This window comes from Takifugu rubripes, chromosome 13 (genome assembly GCF_901000725.2).
Source record: "Takifugu rubripes chromosome 13, fTakRub1.2, whole genome shotgun sequence".
NCBI lineage: Eukaryota > Metazoa > Chordata > Actinopteri > Tetraodontiformes > Tetraodontidae > Takifugu > Takifugu rubripes.
In genome coordinates, this window is record NC_042297.1 from 13,655,320 (window position 1) to 13,675,860 (window position 20,541).

The 20,541-nt window shown below is 48.4% G+C and overlaps 1 protein-coding gene across 2 annotated transcripts in view; it reads left to right on the forward strand.

Moving 5' to 3' along the window:
* znf609b (zinc finger protein 609b) overlaps positions 1 to 19,600 on the forward strand; it is a 51,815-nt gene extending 32,215 nt beyond the window's left edge. For both annotated transcript variants that reach the window (XM_011609924.2, XM_011609925.2), the window contains 6 exons: positions 968 to 1,193; positions 11,165 to 11,252; positions 12,690 to 15,027; positions 15,112 to 15,478; positions 15,745 to 16,110; positions 17,009 to 19,600. In XM_011609924.2, coding sequence (XP_011608226.2) covers positions 968 to 1,193; positions 11,165 to 11,252; positions 12,690 to 15,027; positions 15,112 to 15,478; positions 15,745 to 16,110; positions 17,009 to 17,052 — 3,429 coding nt within the window. In that variant the 3' untranslated portion in view covers positions 17,053 to 19,600. The remainder of the gene's footprint in view (positions 1 to 967; positions 1,194 to 11,164; positions 11,253 to 12,689; positions 15,028 to 15,111; positions 15,479 to 15,744; positions 16,111 to 17,008) is intronic.
* Positions 19,601 to 20,541: the final 941 nt, after the last annotated feature.

Consider the following 20,541-nt stretch of genomic DNA (forward strand, 5'->3'; position numbering starts at 1 on the left):
GTGATGTTTGTCAGATTAGGATCCTGGATCGGGGATTAACGATTTACGAAAAAGATAAAGACTTTTTGTCTCTTCTCTTCTAAAACCAAAAACAAAAGTAAACAGTCACAGAGCTGTAGGTTAGTAGTGAATTATTGTCAGGTTATTGGTTGTCATTCTGTCCTTCAAGTCTACTCAGATTCAGTTTGGGGGCGGGGGGGTGCTCCTGAGTGTTCATGTCACATTAATAACTAGGTTTCTCCTGCAGTCATGAGCTCAACCCCCTTCATGTCGGTTATCTTGCATGAGGAGCCTTAAGCCCGGCGTCACGGCAGCCCTTAAATAACGATCAGTCTCACTCCTTTTTGCCAGTTTTCTGGCTGCTCCTATTTTCCTACCCCCTCACATCCTTTCCCTTTTCCCTCTCTAAGTAGGCCCACCATCTCTCCATTGCTGTCACAGTATGTCAGAACAGGTGGAATCAATTATTGACCCCCAGCAGCCCACTCCACTACCACAACTAGCTTTTTAATTGAGGGAATTAATGAGTGATCAGCCTGAGAGATGATTCGGTGTCCCAAATCCTGTTTGGCTGTGTGTCTGTGCGCAGTGGATGAAGCGTGGGGGAGGGATTGTTTGACCAATCCTGCATAACTAATGCTGTCCTTCCACAGAGGCATTTGAAGCAGTTAACATGTCCATCCTCATCTTCCTTGGCTGCTAATCACCCCCAGGCCGGAGGGAAGACAGCGCTGTATTGCAGCGCTCAGCAGGGCACGTCTATTTTCCTGATTAAGATTGCTTTCAAGCACCATTTGCAAATCAGGATGCGTTCGTGTGCTCGGCACTTTGTGAACTTTACCTCATGGCAGCAGTATCTTAACATCTGCTTTCTACGTGTTTATATAGAAATTCTGAAGTACCTCATGTGTTTCCCCCTCTCTCTCTCTCTCTCTCTTTTTCTCCACCCCCACTCCTTCCTTCACAGATGGAATCTCCTGTCTCCACGCCAGCCCCTCCACCCCTCCACCTCCTGGCCACAGTAGGCAACAGTGAGATCGCCTCGCCATGTGAGCAGATAATGGTACGCACACGATCCGTGGCCGTGAACACGTCGGACGTGGCCCTGGCCACTGAACCTGAGTGCTTGGGGCCTTGCGAGCCAGGCACCAGTGTCAATCTGGAAGGCATCGTATGGCAGGAAACCGAGGACGGTAAGTAGAGGGCATGACGTGCTGCGTTATTACGGGAATCTGGCGCTGTGTCACAGTCCGTGACACACGTCCAGTTTGTTCAAAAGCAGTAGTTTATGTAAATTTACTTTATATGAAATTTACATAAATGCATGTATGCAGGCATGTGTCTGTCTGCCGTGTGACACATTGTGACTGACAAAGCAGAACTGAATCATTTTTTCCATGTGATCGTTGCCAGGGAGGATAATTTCTCCATTTTCTGTTGGCTGGTTAGTTTGTGAGCCGGGCCTGAACTCACGTCTACACAGTTTGGTAGGAAGATGCTGGTAGGTACAGGAAAGAACTCTCAGGTTAAGGTGTGGAAGAAGCACACTGTCAGGCCTTGGTGGAGGCCTTGGTCTTTTTTTGTCCCGGTAAGGGTGCCAAAGATAGAGGAATGGGACAGAAGTGGGCGTGGCTAGATATTTCAATAATGGGACGACCTTTGTCAAGTTTAATCCAAGTATCAAGGCAATAGCTTAGCAATAGACTCAGAAGTGACATTTGCTTTATGCGTCCTGCTTTTTTTATTGTTGCTCATTCCTTTGTGCATTAAAGATCTTACTCGTGTAATTAACTCATAACTCATTCTCATAATTTGTCTGAACCAGCCAGGATCAGGGTCTGCGTAGCAGTCCTGAAATGAACTGCTTGCTAGTGAAACAGATTATATTTAAGGCTTGTGAATATGGTTCAGAATAGTGAAGGTTTTCTGCTTTGATCTGGGATGTTTTCATAGCCGATGTGGCGATACTTCAACATCAAAGGTATTGCTGTCTCAAAGCTTGAGTGAAGCCTGTGTTTAAAAAATGATCTCGCTGTTGTTACAATACATATTTTGGCTGCTAACGTGTAATTGGATATGTCTTGACTGCCCCGGGAGCTGGTGCTGGTACTCACACATGCTGCACGATACTGCCGACAAGAATAGCAGTTGGCAGGAAGTTCTTAGGTGGCCATGATTTGTGTTTTTCCCCAGGAATATGCAGAAGGGAGATATCTCCTTAACAACAACGTGCCTCATAACACCCAGCTTGCCGTTTGGGAATAGACCGGGCTCCCTCTCTGCAGTGCGGTGCAACCGAACTCTGCGATTCTTCGATTTTCTTTCTCCCCCTTCATCAAAACCGCATTCAGGTTATTTAATTTTAAGACGCTCCGCCGGCTTCTGCCGGTTCTGAGGAGCAGCCCGCCCTCACTGCCGTGCATGTGAAATAGCGCAAACACCTAATCTTCAAAGCGGCCCGCGCTCCGCTGCTCCGCGGGCATGCCGAGCACAAATCGCCCACACATACACGGTGCCGCTCGTCGGTTCACTCGGAGGAAGGGAACAGACAAAAAGTTCCCTGCCTCATTAACATTCCCAAAGCACAGTCCCAGCCATTGGGTGCCCCCCTCCCACCCCCACACAACCACACAAACCTTTTTTTTTATTATTATTTGTACTCCAGCCCTGAGCGCTGGCTGATTCACCCCTACTCTGCTCTGTTGCAGCCTTTTTCCTGTTACCAAGCATCCAGCCGGTCCCCCCTCCAGACTGTTTCTGAGCAAACCGAGAGAGCGAGTGCAAGGCGGGTGTTGGTGCTGGGGTGGGAGGATCGGGGGGGGGTGGACAAGGCTACTTCTGTTAGTGACACAAACATGGCTCAGTGCCAGGACCAGTACTATGTTTATGCTCCCTCATTCCCTGCCTCCCACAGAGTGATTGACCTCCTCCCCCCTCCCCCTTTTCTCCGTCCAAGCCTGTCCTCTGCCTGCACTCGCCCTCTTCCAGCTGCTATTTTGGATAATAGAGCAGTGGTTTGACCTGATGGGGCTAGTTTTTCTTATTACACTTCATCTGGCTTAGTGGAGCAAGAGGAGCATTCAGGTATTTTCCTTGTTATGATGAAGATGGGGGAGGATCATGCAGGTGGAACATGCACGATGGTGGTGGGAGGACGATGTGGTTTCCAGTAACGCTTTGATTTCTCTCGAGCCTCCTTAGATCTGACAAAAACCTGCTATCGGTTCCACAGAAAGCATGATAAAATGATAGTCTTCCTGAGGTTGGATGCTCACATCCAGGCAGCAAGCTCCAAGTATTTCCTGGATTATTTGGTTAATTATTACTCACACAGTCTTGTCAGTTTTTAGGTTCCAGTTGCAGCCTTTATATGGGAACCTTTTCTGTTGTTGCTCTGCCCTCAGTGTTGTCTTATTGTTCTCATTAAAGCTCCGTGTTTCTTTTTTGTGTCACCTTCAGGAACCGCTGTGGGTTTTGTTTTGAAATGCGAGGTCTGGAATATGTTTTGAATTTCTCAGTCGCCAGTACTGTCTTGCATTTTGCACCCTACATTAGACAGCACAGCCGCACGATTTTCCTCTACGTCATTTTAATGGTGCGGGCCCCGAACAGCCCACTGGCTAACCAAAGAGACCCCAGATGCTGCTTCCTTCAAACTGCACTGTCGCTCTGCTGTTTTTCCCAGAGAGACCTTTGAAAGCAGACCCCCCCCCCCCCCCCCCCCTCCTCCTCCTCCTCCTTTTTGGGCAGCTGAGCAAATGAGAACCAAATGAGGAAATCAAGCGGACCCAGTCAGAGGTCCAGAGGAACAGAGGCCCCAAAGATGTAGCAGAGGCATCCTGATTAGCAGTGAAGTTGAGCAGTCTGCCACTTCTCTGCATGACAAGTCTCATCTCCAACTGTTAGTGTGTGTGTGTGTGCGTGCGTGTGTGTGTGAGAGAGAGAGAGAGAGAGCACGTGCACACACACGGCTTTTTCATTTCGCATGCCAACCAACAGCTGCTTCATCACCTCTGCCTCTCGGCCTTGTGGGAGTAAATGAACAACAGCCTCATGGTAATTGTCTGAGCCTCACCCAACTCACTGAGCACCGGGGAAAGAGCGAAAGAACCAAAGCCCTTCGCACAATCCTCACCTCTGCTCCCAGCTGACAGGAATCTTGTCTGAAGAGGAGGAATAAATTTGTCATCCGGTGAAATTCGAGCACAGATGCCGCAGCTGTTTAGCTATATCTGGGTAGCAGCTAAATAGCACGTGTGAGCGTATGTATGGCTCCGAGGAGAAACGGCCCAAGAACGTAAAACAGAAACCACAGTTTGGCTCATTAGGTCTACAAGGGAAGAAAAGGTGATGGCATGAAGAGAAGGAAGTGAATTATGTGTCAGTCACTCTGCGGGCAAGTGAAGCGTAGTTGGGAGGAGGGGGAGCGCTGTGGTATTTTAAGGCCCAGCGCTGATACAAACCCCCCGAGCACAGACGAGGCAGTGGCAGCTCTCAGGGTCATGTCAGCGGAGCGGTGGACTGACCCCTCCCAGACTCAGCATGCTGATACCTCCAAATGTCATCTCTAAAACGCTGGGGAGGTTTATTGCTCTTGAATCGCGGCCCAGAATACCTTGGCTTCTGCTCCGGGGGGGGTGAGAACGCAGAGGGGGACCCTCTGGCCAAACAGTCCAGAACCATCCCAGCGAGGCCCACTCCCCATCCTACCCGTGGCCACACACACACACACACACACACACACACGCAGCCCAAAGCAGGGCTTCTTCAGCTCCATGATGAATAAATGGTTGGTGATAAATGTTTATCTTGTGCAGCACGCTTTATGTCTTTGTGGCATTCAGCACGGCCATTTGACGCTGTTTTCCATCTGAAAGCAAGAGAGGTCAACAGGAAACGGACATTCCCTTCCAAACCTTTAAGAGACCCCCCCCCCAGTCTTGTCAAAGAAGGGGAAGATTGTGTGAAAGGATCACTCGGTTCTCTACCTCACTCGCCAGCTATGCTTCCTTGCTCTTTTGAAGACCACCTGTCAGTGGCCTCATTGAAATGTTTTCACAAAGCCAAGCGAGTGAACTCTCCATAGAAACTGTCCTTGAAATAATAGTGAGCATTCTTGGGAGGCCCTTAGCCCCCTGCCAGACCAATAAGCAAAAAGAGGATGAAGTGGGGAATAAATCACAGAAGGCTGAGCTCTGTTAACACAGGATGTTTTGAGAGAAAAGCATAATTCTCTCTGTCAGGTTTGGTTGATTTTAAGTTTCTTCAGGCACGTCTGAGGTTTATTACCAGCACAGATTAGCATCGCTGAGAAGCGATGTTAGCAAAGCGCTAACATAGTGGGGTTTTCAGAATCCTCTATAAATACCAGGAGCTGCAGGAGTGAAGCTAAACTGATCTGAGCAGTGAGTTGCACGTTTCTGTATGGAGTAAGGTCGCGTCAATATGTCGGACCGTCATTTAATCAGCAATTCTGGCGGCACAGATGTCATGGTGCTGGCGTTTCACCTCGTCCCCAGCTGAAATGCAATGAGCCTTTTCCAGCACGGTGCAAATCCCTCAAGAGAGCCTCTGCTCCTACTCAACATTGGCGGACAACTGCCTTTTTCCCCCTCTTTGAGCACTTGCAACATAAATCATGTGCCTGGTGGAATTGCAGCCTTCGCCAGTGGTTGTCATGAGAGATCATGTTTGCTATATACACGTCAACAAGAGCTTGAGTAACGCAGCTTTGGCAGACCTGTCTCCTAATCTCAGCGCCATCTTCCTGAAGGAAAAACGCCAGCGGGTTTGTTTTCAGCAGGCTGTCGGCTCATTCGGACGACATTACAGGAAACAACGCGTTTCCTGGCTGTAACCATATTTACAGTAAACAACTGAATGTAAGTCTGGTGGGGATGACAAATATTTATATTTCTGCCCATTACCTTTGTTCCACACATGCTGTCATCCAGTGGTGCTGTGGAAGGAAACACTCGCTGGTGTTTTTGCAGGGGGAGAAGCTGCTGCTTGTGGCCGATAATGCCGCGGCGGCGTGGAAGGCATACTAATGCTGCCTTTCTCTGCCTCTGAGGGAACTGACCTTCTCTCAGGCTGTTATTCTTCTGTGACACTTTTACCTCTGATGAACCAGAATGCAGCACGAGTGTTACAGATGGAGCTTATTTAAAAGTCAGCCTGTAGTTTGTGGGGTTTTTTCACCTTGTTTTTTGTTGTGTTTTGCTTCGTAATAGACGTGATAGAGGGATGTTCTGTGCATTTAATGCACTGTTTCTCCCATATTTTACGTACGTTGCGTCCTGATGCTCAGTCGCTTTGGACAAAAACATCTGCTAATCGACTAAAATGTAAATTAAAATATGAACGTTTAGCCCAGATTTTATGATCGTTCCATGACGCTGGTGTCTTCCTTACACTCTAAACTGGTATTGTATCAATTAAACGGACTTTTCTTCCCAGATCTTTCAGATGATTATTAAAAACAAATCAAAGTGGGTGCTGATTAGTTTTATGTTGTGTTGATGGGCTGCTCATTTCAGTTCTACCATTAATCTTTTCCCCTCCAGATTAGTTCCACATTCCACTTTAGAACCCGTTTTTTGCGGGACGGCGTTGAGAAAAGGTTAATCTTCGGACGCCGTGTTCTGACACTGACATAATAGGACAAGCTCGGTTTCTTTTTATGCTCCACGAGTGTTGAAACTCTCTTAAAATGGCTGGCTGGAAACATGCTGCGACACTTGAATGCTCAAATGCTTCATTTATCAGCAGTACAGTTATTGCTCGTGGCAGCACCCAACTATCCTTTATCTTCTCCCGTAATGAATACTGACACTGTTTTTCTCATTGTTCTCACTTTTTCGTCGACAAGGAACCTTGATGATGTTTTATTTAAGGGCAAATAAAAGGGTTGTCGTCTGGGAGAACACAAAGGGTCTGTTGATAATTATTTTAGCAGAGAGGCTTGCGAGCGCTGATCATCGCATCGCAGATCTGTGAAACACATTTAAAGACTGACACAGAGCAAGAACAGCCTTTAAATGTCAAACCCAATTAATACTGGGACTTTTCCGAAGATGACAGGCTTTCTTTCCTTGACAAGGGCGGTCAGTGAAAATGTCATTAACCCCAGTGAATTTCTGTTGCTCTGCAGCGGAGCAGAGGTCAAGCACTGAGTACACATCTGCCCTCACCAGCAACTGGAACTGCTGTGTTGGCCCCGTCGCTAATGAAATGCGTTAAGAAGGGGGGGTTTGAGGCCAGGGGCTGCAGCCACCCATGCAGCAGACTACCTACTCCTGACTTAATTTGTCCCCTTACACCCCCCTCTTGTTGAGGTAATCCCATACAAGTGCACAGAGGAGGAGAGACCACGCTTGTTCTTCAACAGCGGTGAAAGGAAGTGAGTTCTAGACTTGTGGGCCGGTTCCTCTTCATTCAGCCGTCACAAGTGACCCTAATAACGCTGACACAAGCGGGACCAAGGCTCGCTCCAAGTCGGTCCACATCTTCCCCAGAAACAAATCCCAGTGAGTCAAGACACCGATGGCGGCTCCGGATGCGTCGCTGCCTCTACACGACTGGTGCAGCACAAAGAGCCACCTCAGCTCGCCACGGGGAAATCTCTCTGGGTCGTTTTGGCCGTTCTATATTTAGATACGCTTGGCGTCGCTACGTCCGCCCGGACAGCTTCGTTTATTCCTACTATGAAAGTGAGGAAATATTTGAGCAGTTTTATGGCATTACCGATAAATGGTGAGGCTTCTTATCATCAGCGTATTAAGATAAGCAATGAAATAGTCCAGTGGAAGCTTTACTTATTGAATTAGATAATGCTGTCATTTATCACCATCATTATTAGTGTATGGAGGAGCGAACGCACCAAGGCGGGACTCTTTGGCCCTGTTTCCAACCACGTTCTTGCATGAAAATCCAAAACCTTTGTTCTTTGAGAGTTTGGCACGACTCCCTCTCCAGTTCTTTTGACTTTTGTAGTTGAGCATTGCAGCCCCATCTCGTCATCTGTCTGAAACATGGTGCTCGCCGTTCTAATTGCTGGTTTTTGGATCACGTGCTTCTTTACTCTTGTCTGGTTCACTCCTGCTCACTGCTGGCCTGGCACGTGTGAATCGTGTTGGTCTGTGTGCCTGCAGATCCTTTCTGATACGTGGCCATCTGCACGGAGTTTTAAATGAGTTTTAAAACCTCAAGGAAACATTGTCTAAAGGGAAAAGGCCTTTCCTAGGATCCCCATTGACACCTCCACAAAGGTGGCATCAAGGACTCCCATGAGGGACAGGTGGGACGACCACAGATAAAGAGGGCGCTCCCAACCATTGTGGTTCACACAGGCAACGTCAGTGACGCTGGTTAACACCTTAAGTTTATGCTTCCCTGCCTGCACAGTTTGCAGGGGATTGCGTCATCTGCGGGCTTTCTGCCACCAAACAAGTTGTTTCTAACTAAAGAAAATCCATCCAAATGGTTTATAATCCCACTTTTCTGTGGAGACTCCATCCACAGCCTAATCAGGATAATTTAACAGACAAATTTAATGCAAGAGTGGAACACAAATGACTAATTCATGAAGCAAAGACAAATATCTGTAATTGAAATAATCTGCGTTTACATCAGCCATTTCAGATAAATTTATCCACTTTGGTGTCACTCATGAAATCCCATTTGTCCTGTGCCTGTAAAGAAGGAGCCTCATCCTTTGAAGCTTCTCTTCCTCCTGAAAGCCTCTGAAGGTGCAGCTTGTAATTACAGACCACGTGATCTAAATAACAAGGAGTTAGTGTTTCACCCCTTCCTACCCCCACTCGCATTGTTTAACCTTAATGGATCCACAATAACAATAAACATGTAGCCTCATTAGCATATTTAGAACCTCTACTTAAAGATTTTGTCATTACGTGTACACTTGATACGTAGATTGTGTTTTCATGCACCAGCAGACAGCAGTTTATTGTTTACACTGATTTAAATGTCTTATCCTGGCATGCTAATGTGTTTTTTGCCCCATGTGGATGTTTGGGATGGCGATAAAGTTGGAGTTTCTATCACAACTTCTATAAAACCACCATAATAAGTTGGCATTTTTGAAAAATACAGGTTAATTAGCATTCTACGACGTGGTTTTCTTGGCGATACACTACGTTACATTTTTTATCTCGATATTTTGAGCACTGTCTTGTGGCTACCTCTTTCCATTTTATACACGAGGATATTTCATTTCGCCCATAAATTGGACCCTTAAAAGGTATTAAACATCAAGATGGGTTTCATCCAGATTATTCTTAATGTCCTTTTGAAGATGCCTTTTGTGGAGCTGCTTTATTAGCATTCGCAAAAAGTACTGCAAAGGCTGAGACATCTGAGGTGACCAGAAGCCAAAAACCACTCCGACTGTATTAAAGAGTTTCTTGGATTTGGCATGGGAGGGTGGCCAGACAGATGCCACTAGAGAAAAACTCTTGACATGAGCAGAGTCATAAAAAACCCTTCTGTGCCTCCAGCGAAGAAATTGATGGATTAAAATATGGATGGCTCAATTCAAGGATTTAAGGCAGGGACATTTTTACATCGTACATCTACAGTTTACCTTTAAGTCGTTGTGCAACATTTAAGGAAACATTTTCATCATTAAAGTGAGGAGACAGTCGAACAAATAGAACCTGTTTTAATTTAAAAAGATTAAAGACTTCCCTGAACATTCTGCTGTATAATTTCCGAGCCTCCTTTGTAGAAAGCAGAGAAAGCCATATCCTCCTCATCATGAAAGGCTACTCATTCATTTGCCCTGGCTTGATTTACATCCTGTCACAACCAGCTGCCAGAGCCATTTTGTGTTGGAGTGTTTGGAGAGCTTGGGGGGGGTGGAAGGCGTTTGAGAAAAGGTCTGTCTCCTTTTAACGTGACGCAGGATCTCAGCTGGAGAACCTCTCCGCAGCATGGTATACGCCAGTGGAATTAGCATTTGGACATTGCATGGAGCAGATTCTGTTGTTTTCCCGGCCACAGGGTGAAGGAAGAGACTCCTGGTCAAGTGTCAGCAGGTTCCTGTAAACCTATATAAATTTCCTGTACGCCGTGGCTGCTTCATGCCAGAGGCAGCAGGAGAAAAATGAGCTCTGAACTATGACTTGTGTGTGGGGGGGGGGGGAGCGATTGCAAGGCGAGGATGGTTATGCCACCGAAGAGAGGAAACAAGGGTGCGGGCGAAGGAGAGAGGGAAAACGGGGTAAGCGAGGGAGGCTTTCTAAGCCAATAAAATGCTTGGAGGGACGGAAGCTGCCAGCCAGCATTCCTGTGCCATTAGATAAGTTAGCTCACTGCAGCCTCCAGTTTCTCTGCAGTGCTGAAGTGGCAAGCTGAGGTCAACAGGGGGGAGTGAGGCGTGGGGGATGGTGGGGGCAGTAAATCAAGAATGTTCCTGTGCACCGCGGTTGGCTCCTCATCCTCCGAAGCTGCTCGCCCGGTCATTTGCTCTTAAAACTATGAGCAGTAACTAGAAATGATCGTTAGTGCCCCTCCTGTCAGTGTGAAATGGCCTTCGTCTGCATCCACGTTACCTTTTGGTGCAGGTAAATGTGTCACCTGTGCAGAGCTCCAGCTAGTAATGCTGTACAAATGCCCCGGGAGGGGGCCGGATGAATGCTATTTGGTTTCTGAAGGAGGAACATTTCCGAGCTCATTTTAAAGCTTAATGCAACGCCAGGTACCCGGCGTGGAACAGGTCCAGTTGTGTAGCTTGCACCAGTCTTGTGTAGCTGCAGCAATACTGGAGAAGTCAAGAACCTCTCGAGCACACTCGGTGACATTCACCATTCAGATTGAAGTGCTTGTTTGTGTTTTTAAAAGCTGGGCTTTAATCTGGACCCTGCTCAAGGTTGTTTTTTTTGGCTGGAAAGTGAGATGGATGGTAGCAAGCCTAATATTGTTACTCCAATAATTAACCTTCAAGGAAAGATCTTATCTGAGGGAGAGCCTTTTATTCAGTGACTATTCCTCGGTATGATGGTGGCCTTGGTGGCCAGTCGATAACAGCGTCCGTGCAGCTGACGGCCGGCAGGCTTACTAGTATATTATTGATGTTCCCCTAAAACATTCCATTTTCCCACTTGTGACTGCAAAAACTGACATTTTATTCCATGTCACACAGGTATGCTGGTCGTCAACGTTACCTGGAGAAACAAGACCTACGTGGGTACCCTGCTGGACTGTACACGCCACGACTGGGCTCCCCCCAGGTAAAGAGCCTTGCTGTTTCATGAAAACAGTCTCATTCCTTTCTCTTTGCTGGGTTTAAAACAGATTCGCCACACTATCTTTCTCTGTTGGAGGAGCTGCTGTCACACTCTGTATTTGTTAACGTCAGGCTGAAAAATAATTCATGCTGCTCATGAATCATTGATGCTTTCTCTCTATCCCAGCTGCACTTGGTCTCTTAACCTTTTCATATTCTGTGTGATACAAATCTGCTGTAGTAGCATCAGCTCAAGGATATATGGCTGAGTGAACCCGTGTTAGCCGTGCACAGATGGACCTTCCTCGTCCCAGTCATTCATTCATTTTTGCTCTGAGGAAGCAGGATTTATCAGCCGACTGGCTGATGTTCCAGGAATTGTTGGTAGGAATAGAAAGCTGCTTTAAAAAGCCAGATTGTGGAATCCAATGATCAAACTAACAGCTTCTAGTGTAACCCTCTCTACCACAAAGGCTGTCGTTTGTTAGATCTGTGTTGTGCAGCTTTAGATGTTTTCCATTTTCAGGTATTATCTTTTCTCATGCTAATCCACAGGTAGTTTGAAATGCAAGTACTTGCTTTGATTGAGAACACCTGCGCTCCATGTAAATATAAATCAATACTTGAAATGCATGGCTAAGGGCAATGAAAAAGCAGATTAAAGCATGTCTAATGGAAAACACAGCGCCACAGTAATGTTCACTAAGAGGGGTTTGCAGGGCTGTGTTTGCACCAAGATAGTCCTACATTTGCAGCACAGCTACCTCAGGGACCCACCATGAATAATTCAGAAAGCTTTCAACAGACCGAATATAAACTTGGGCTTGTAATGAGTCTAAATTCCTTTAGCACTGTCAGACTCTCGATGTGTTCTCAATCCCTGCTGGAGCTGAAACTGTTTGGAGAGACTTGGAGAGGAAGCTGTGAGTCACAGCAGCCTGCTGCCGCTCTTTGTCACAGATTACTATCCCTCACTGCTGCACAGAGATAATTACTCTACTGTTACACGCAGATAAGGCCAAACTGGTATTTTTATGGTTTTGAATGACTGTGTGTTATGATTCCAAAGCAGGCCAAGCACTCAGTGATGTCTTTTCAAATTGCGTTTGCACGCCCTTTTTCTGCGGAGGCGTGTAGCTTTACCGAGTTGGAGTGAAAAGAAATATCAGATTCAAAAGTCCCACTCGGTCACACTGCCATTATTATGTGCCTATTTCCTTATAGACCATTGGCTGCGTAATTTGGCGTCTCATATTAGCAGAATGAGGTTTCCGGTTAATGTGGAAACTTAAAAAACAAACCAGTACAGTTGATTCAGAACTGCTTATTTAGCTGGTTGGTTTTCAATATGGGACAGACGTTAATTAGTAAATAATAAGATTTTAATGTTTGGAATTAAAAGATTCCGGTTTTTGAGTGATATTTTTTGCTGGAACTGCAGGTTTTGCGAATCTCCTACGAGTGATCTGGAGATGAGAAACGGTCGTGGTCGGGGCAAGCGAATGAGACCCAACAGCAACACGCCCATCAACGAAAACAGCAACTCCTCAGACAACAAGGGGACCACCAACAACAAGACGCGGGCCGCCTCCAATAGCAAAGGCAGGAGGGGGAGCCAGACGCCATCGGAGCGCCGCACGCCTCCCAACAGCAACACGGAAGACATCAAAGCCAGTCCGTCCTCAGCCGGGAAACGCAAGGCCAAGCCCAACTCAGATATGGAGCCCAACTCCAGTTCAGAGGACAACAAAGGCAACAAGCGGATGCGGACAAACTCAAACAGCGGAGGGGTGGGAGCAACAGGCCTCCCTATCACTGCGATCAAGACCGAGCCTCTTGCCCCTCCCCTGGACCGCAGCTGCCCCTCTCCGGTTCTTATTGACTGCCCACACCCTAACTGCAACAAGAAGTACAAGCACATCAACGGGCTCAAGTACCACCAAGCGCGCGCGCACAATGACGACGACATAAAACTGGACTTGGATGGAGACAGCGAGTACGGAGAGGACTCCAGCATCCACCCCGAACCAGGAAGCTGCAACGGCGCGTCCATCTCCCAGAAAGGCTGCTTGTCCCCGGCCCGCTCGGTTACACCAAAGGGCAGGAATTTGGACGCTCAGAGCCCGTCCCCGTCCCCCGGCAAGTTCGGCTCAAAACAGGCGAAGAAGAAAATTGCAGAGACGGATGCAGAAATGGGGGGCGTGCCGACGGACGGCTGCGAGGACGGGCTGTGCCTCACAGACGAAGCCAGCAACGATGGCCTGGACGACAAGAGGGGGTCGGACAAATCGAAAAAGGGGAATGCCGGCACAAAGGCTGATAAATTGTCCCAGAAAAACATGAAGTCGCCGCGGCCGGTCGGCGCGGGCTCCACGGCATCACAACAGATGTATTCTTTCCCTCCTGGAAACCCAAATTCTTCTCCAGGGCTTAACCCAATAATACAGGCAATCCCCAAGAGTCCCCAAATGAAAGGCACACAGCCCAAAGCCCCCGCCACCGCAGATCCTGCCTCCAGTAGCTCCAAAGACAAGAAAAAGAAAGACAAGAAGAAAAAGGATGGTGGAAAGGAGCCAGACAGCCCCAAACCTCCAGGAAAAGGAGGGAAAATAGAGGAAGGGAAGCTTCAATATGCTGAACCTTCTGATCCAATAATGAAGGGTGAAGGACTCCTTAATGGGTCTTCTGACCCACACCAGAGCCGTTTGGCAAGTATCAAGGCTGAGGCTGACAAGATCTACAGCTTCTCTGACAATGCTCCCAGCCCGTCCATCGGCGTCGCTAGCAGGATAGACGGCGCCGGGATGCAACAGCCTCTCACGCCGCTGCACGTGGTGAACCAAAATGGTGCCGACAACTCTTCGGTTAAAACCAACAGCCCGGCCTATTCTGACATCTCAGACGCAGGCGAGGACGGGGAAGGCAAGCTTGAGGGTGTAAAGGTCCGAACAGAGGATCAAGCCATCAGGGAGAGTGTCAAAAAGACGCTCTTTCCAAACCAGGTGCCCAACAAAGATTCCCCCTATTACCCCGGCTACGAGAATTATTACCCCCCAAATTACATCAACCCTGGTCTCGCTGGGCCCAACCCAGGAATCCCGCTAGCAGAAAGTCAGGTAAAGATTAAAAAGGATGAGGATCAGGACCAATCAGAGGAAAAAATCAAGGTAGAGATTCACGAAGATCGCAAACCAGAGAGCGTGGTCCCTGGGCAGCCGCCACCGCCGCCGCCGCCGCCGCAGCAGCAGCAGCAGCAGCCCTCGGTCATCCAGCAGCGCTCCAACATGTACATGCAGCCTCTCTACTACAACCAGTACGCTTATGTGCCCCCATACGCGTACCATCCCGATCAGGCCTATCATAACCACTTGATGAACACAAACCCAGCCTACCGGCAACAGTTCGAGGAGCGGCAGCGGCAGATTGCCGAGCAGCACCGCGCTGTCGAAAAGAAGTCCGATGCAGCCATGAAAGAGCGGGAAGCCTCCATGAAGGAGGAGTGGAAGCAAAAGGGGCCGATGCCACCGAGCCTCTCCAAAGCCCCGAACCAGCCCGACCTTGGTAAGGCGGCGCAGCCTTCGGGCAAATCCAGGGAGTCGCCCTCTGATCCTTCCATTAAATCCCTAGCAACCATAAAGGGGGAGGACCCAAAGTCCCAGCAGGCAGAGGGGCTGAAGATGAAGCTCTCCGAAGGGGGCCACCACGGGAAGGAAGACTCTAAGCAAACACTGGACTCCAGAGGTCAGTTGGGCATGGAACAGGCCATGTGGTACAGACAGGTAAACCACTCTTCTAATGCAACACATCTGTGAGTGTGCGTGTTGAATTGTGCTGACTTTGAGCTTTTTAACCCCCTCCAACAGTACCCTGACAGCCAAAAGCCCCAAGTGGAAGAGGAACACCAGCACCCACAACCTCGGTGGAAAGACGAAAGGGACCGAGAGCGGGAGCGGGAGCGGAAGTTAAAGGACGAACGGCCCAGGACCAAGGACACTCAAAGCGCCCCCAAGGAGGACATCAAAGACGCTTGCGATCCCAGAATCAGTTCCGAGGACTTGCGGGTCCTGAGCAAAGACTCTCGTTCTAATCCCCACTTGCAATTCTCATCACCACTAGCACAGCACCAGGGCTACATGCCCTACATGCACGGCTACCCCTATGGACAAACATACGACCCCAGCCACCCAGGGTACAGGGGCATGCCCTCGGTCATGATGCAGAATTACCCAGGTAGGCATCCTGAAAAAGTCTTTGCAAGTCTTTCAGTCTCTTGTAATATCGTTAGAAGGTAGCAAGCCACAGCTTTCTCCTCAAGGAGGGCAAGAAAGGAAACTCCGTGCAATATAATGTATATTTGTGTTTTCCGAACAAGTCCGATCTCGCGGTGATTAAGCGTGATTGATGTAAGCAGAGAAGAGAGGAATCAATCCTACTTGGTCACGCTTGTGTTCCATATAGGATGGCCCTCACGGCATTCCTTTTCTCTGCCATTTTAGGTCCATACCTACCTGGAGGCTATCCATTTTCTCCATACGGCGGCAAAATAGCCGGAGGAGACGAAGGTAGTGACAAATCGCGTGCTAGCCCGACTGTCACCAAAAGTGCAACGGACTCCAAAGCCTTGGAAATCCTGCATCAACACGCCAGCCAATACAAGAGCAAATCCCCCACAGTCGGGGACAAGCCGCCCCACGACAGGGAGAGGGAGCAAGACAGAGCCACCAGCGACAGGGAGCGGGAGCGGGACAGAGAGCGAGACCTGGACCGGCCACGATCGTCGCCCTCTCAGCGCATCATGCCCTCTCACACCCACCTGGGGTACTCGGTGCTCTCAGGGCAATATGACCTGTCTTACGCCACAGGTACCCGTCACATTTAGACTGTGCACTCATTTTAAGTACTTTACATTTATTTTCAGTACTTCCAACCCAGCGCAAACAAAACTTGGGAGGGGTTCTGGTATCAGGAGGAGGTGCCGAGACTCCTACCACTCCTGGGGTACCCTTGAGCAAGGCACCGAACCCCAAATGCTTACATAGGGCCCTGCGATGGGCTGGCGTCCCATTAAGGGGTCAACCCTGCCTTCCCCCATATGCAGCGGGGATAAGCTCCAGCCCCTCCCTGCCACCCCACAAAGGCTAAAGCGGTCAAAAAAAAGAAAAAGTTAACTTCAATAAGACTCACGACGGTTCATCATTAGCTCGTGTTGGTAGCCAACAAATAGTAAACTCTCTGCTCTTTACATCACCACAGAGGCGAGAACAGTCTAATCTCATTACCCAGACAGTCTCAAAAACTGGTGATCTGTTGTAAGAAAGTGGGCGAGAGACATTGTTTTTAACATTGTTGTTTTTAACATTGAATCGTCGATTTTTTCCCCAGCAGATTTGTAAAGATGGGGTTTTTTGTCTGTTTGGGAAAATCACACTCAGAATTTTGCAGTCTATTATTCTGTGCAGTGCTGCATTTAGCTGCTCAGCTCCTCCATCCTAAGTAGGTCTTTTGAGGACAAGTAGATCACCGCCTTCATAATAGAGATGTTGTGAGCCCATTCAACACCCCGGTGGTCTGCACTGACCTCTGGCGGTAGCTCTTGGAATTACAACCAGCATGCTCCATTCTGTCCCCTTGAGATAATTTGACAGTAACTGTCAGCATTCTTAGCTTCCAGATGTGGGACTAAACACAATTGTCAGAAATGTTGCTCCTCTGCTTTGTCCAGAGTGCTTTTATTCATCCTCTTCCTCGTCTCTTTTCCAGGGAAACCTGACCGTCACACCTCAACCCTGCAAAGATTCATGTGACTGGCTCACATGTGAAGACAACGTCCCCGGTGTTTCCTTTTTAGACATCAGTTCAATGGTGTTTCTATCAATATTTTTAGTTCTTCACCCCCGAGACGAGGTGGATCGCTCCTTTCCCCCTGCCCCTCCTCTCTTGCCTCCTAAATGACCCCAAATGCTCCAGACTGTAACAGGACTGATGTAACCCAGGTTCAAAGCCATGGCTCTGCCTCATCTCGCAGAGGAAACACCAACCCGCTGATTATCTAGTCTTTGCACTGTCAACAAATACAATGCAAAAAGAGACTATTGGACTGCCAGAACGGCCGGTTTTGGGTTGTTTTTTTTTCTTTCCGTTTGTTTGTTTTTTAATTGCATTGTTTTTTTTGTCACATGCAGAAAGATGTTGGCAGGATGTTTGGTGGCCGGCGGGAAAGGGGAGTTCAAACTAAATTAAAGACTGAAAACAAAGCGAGGCGCTTTTGGCTAATAGAACGCCGTGAAACAACAGTATATCCTTAACTTGACAAACATTTGGCTGTATTGTGGTGGGGAGAGGGAATATGGCAACAGCTGCTTTTATCAAAGACTGAAGTCCTTCTTTTCTGTTCTCCGTTGACATTGTTGGTTCCCACCCCCCTCTGAACCCTCGGTTTCTGTTTCAGGGATGATTTTTTTATTTTTTTTTTAAAGGGGCCGCGCACACCTCAAAGGAGAAATAAACACTACTTATGTTTTTCTTTTCTTCCTCCATATCGTTTTGTTTGTCCTCGAGTCTGTTTGACGCTGGAACGAGTCCCTTCGTCCGTCTTTTACTCGCTCAAACGGTGAAGCCACATAAGCAAGCCGAGGACATCGGCGGCCTCTGTGGCCCCCCCAGGACTGACTCTCTTCTTTTCTGTTCGCAATGTGAAATCCCACCTTTTTTTCTGCTGTATCATAGACGTTCACCACATGTTTATATTTATCCCAGAATGCAACTGTTTCATATCTCTCATTGTTAAATATCATATAAAGATTTATGCGCTCAGTTCATTAAGGTTTTGGACTCCTCCGGTGTTTGATTTTTACTTGTGTGTCCTCTCCAGAGCTCTGCACGTCTCCCTCGGACTGTTTCCAGATCTCTGATCGCTAGCTCGCGCTGCCAGGCGGTGGAGCCGGCTTCACTGGGGAAAAGTCCCAGTGTTTCTCTTTGCTTGCTGGTGTGGCTTCACCACAACAACCATTCACATGGCAGGGTTAGTTTCCAGAGTGGATGGTTCCTCCCAGACTGGGCCAGTGTGTCGGGAGAAAAGCAGATTCTATGTAAAGATTTTCCTCATCAGTTGTTCGGACCTCAGGATTTAACCGCCATCTTGGGCAGAATCAGGGTGCTCGTTGACAACAACAAAGAATACGCTCTTTCTGTTGTCAACTATCTAAATTTAAAACAAAAAAAAACTACACTTGAATCAGTGCAGTCGTAGCCTCCAACTCTGGCTTGAAGCAGTACTGCAGTCAGCCGCCAGGGGGCGTCGAGCCTGTGCTCTGAAGCCTGGGCTGAACCCGAGCACACAGCCTGAGGTACTGAAACTGCCGGGGTTTCTGGGTAAATCTGCCCGTCGCCATGGAGCAGGTGTTAAATGACGGGTCTGGTATTCTTCAGGTGCTGCAGGTGAACTTCTGTCGTGATTCTGGGGGGGTTAAAAGCACATTTTCACCTCCAAACTGGAAGCGTTTCATCCCGCTGGGACAAACTGGCTCAGATGGGTAGAATTATCAGCATCTTCCATCTCTCGCTGACCCTCTTCTGTCATCTGACACATTTAGCTTTATTTCTCATTTCTGCCCCCCCCTCCAGAGGTTTGCAAAGACGCTGTTTTGCTTTGTTTTTGTGCATTTTTAAAGGGCGTCTGACGCGATGAAGCTGAATGTGGTGGTGTTCGACTTGTACTTAATCTGTGAGGGTAATCTAGGCAGCTGCGATGTCGTCATTAACGTCGGGGGGGGGGGGTTAGTACCAGCAGACTGCGTCCAGTACATAGTTTTATCAAACAATGGTTGTGACAAAGTGCATTTGTTCTCTCTCCGAGAGTAGTAATGTTATCTCAGTAGTACGCGAAGCCCAGTGGAAATCATATATACAAAAAATGTATAAAAAGCCAGAAAAGTAACGTTTGCTATCGACATATTGGAAAGTGCTTGGCTCTTGTATTTTGCAGGACTGTATTTGTTTCATGGTGAAGAGTATATTTATTGGCCAGCAGTTGTCTCAATTGGTGCCTAGTTGAACCTTCTGTGAACTCGCAGAGACACTCGCTCGTTTTGTCTTCTCCCTCCTCCTCCTCCTCCCCAACAATTAATAAAAAATTAAAAAAAAGAAGCAGCAGCACCCGTCCCGGTGCTTTGCAAGGATGTTTACAATGTCTTCATTTTATTTGTGTGTGAGCGAAGTTTCAGATCTCGCCCCCCTCCCTCTCCCCGCCGTTCTCCCGCCCTTCAGGAGTTTGTGTAAAGTGTACATTACCATGGTTCTTTTTTATACAATACTCTGTAACTTGCCTTTGTAAATTTGGGCTGAAAAAAAAAATAAATCTTTTTATGAGACAATCTGTCCTGGAAACTGCTCAGTGATTCTACGAATGGCAGCCGGATCTGAGCCGGAGCGTTTAAAGGTCGACATGTTTAACCTTGAGATCCGGCGGCCTCCGGGGGGGTTCCGGTCCGGTCCGCTCACTCAGCCTCTCGCTGCAGCCGTCTCATCGGAGTCGTCGGACAGATGAGAGACGGCGGCTGTCAAGGCCGACCGGCCAATTTTCCCGCTCATTCCATGTCAGATTAGGAGGGTCGGAAGCAGCCAGCATCCCCTGCTGGCTGCTGTGTGGACCTCTGCAGGGACACGAGGTGTTCTGCTCGCTCCACTCTTATTTATGGCCCCGCGGCTGTAACCATGGTTACTGCACGGTCTTTGGACAGAAGAAACAGAGAGGAAATTGTCCCATGAAGGAAGGAATGTTCGGAGAGGTAAAGGAATGGCTTATCGTGGTGGGAGCCGTGCGACGGGAACGACTTTAATGTTGATCATGTGACTGCTGACGGGAGCAGCCGGGGGAATTCTGGCGCTCCACGGGGCAGATGGACCCCGGCATCCCGGGACAAGCGCACCTATTATCTGTGGAGTCAGTCACATGATGTGAGCCTCAACAGAGGTTCCTGGGGAGGGAACCGGGCTCTCCGGCCTGCCCGTGACCCTGAACAGCACAGGTGATGCACCCACACGATAGAAACAACTGTTAGGACTTGGATCTCCTGCTGGGGACCATGTGACCTAAATCCATCCTGATGTTCCCTCCTCGCCTCACCTGCTTCCCTCCAGGTGTGTTGAGTCGGCACGACATCATCCCTGACCTTTGGCCCGTTAGCGGGCAGGGACGATGTCACGGATGCGACGGTGCTCGATCAGCACACGGACGCTCCCGAGGTCGACGCCAGGTCCACCTGACCTGGTCTAAGGCTGCGGTGGGCCGTCGT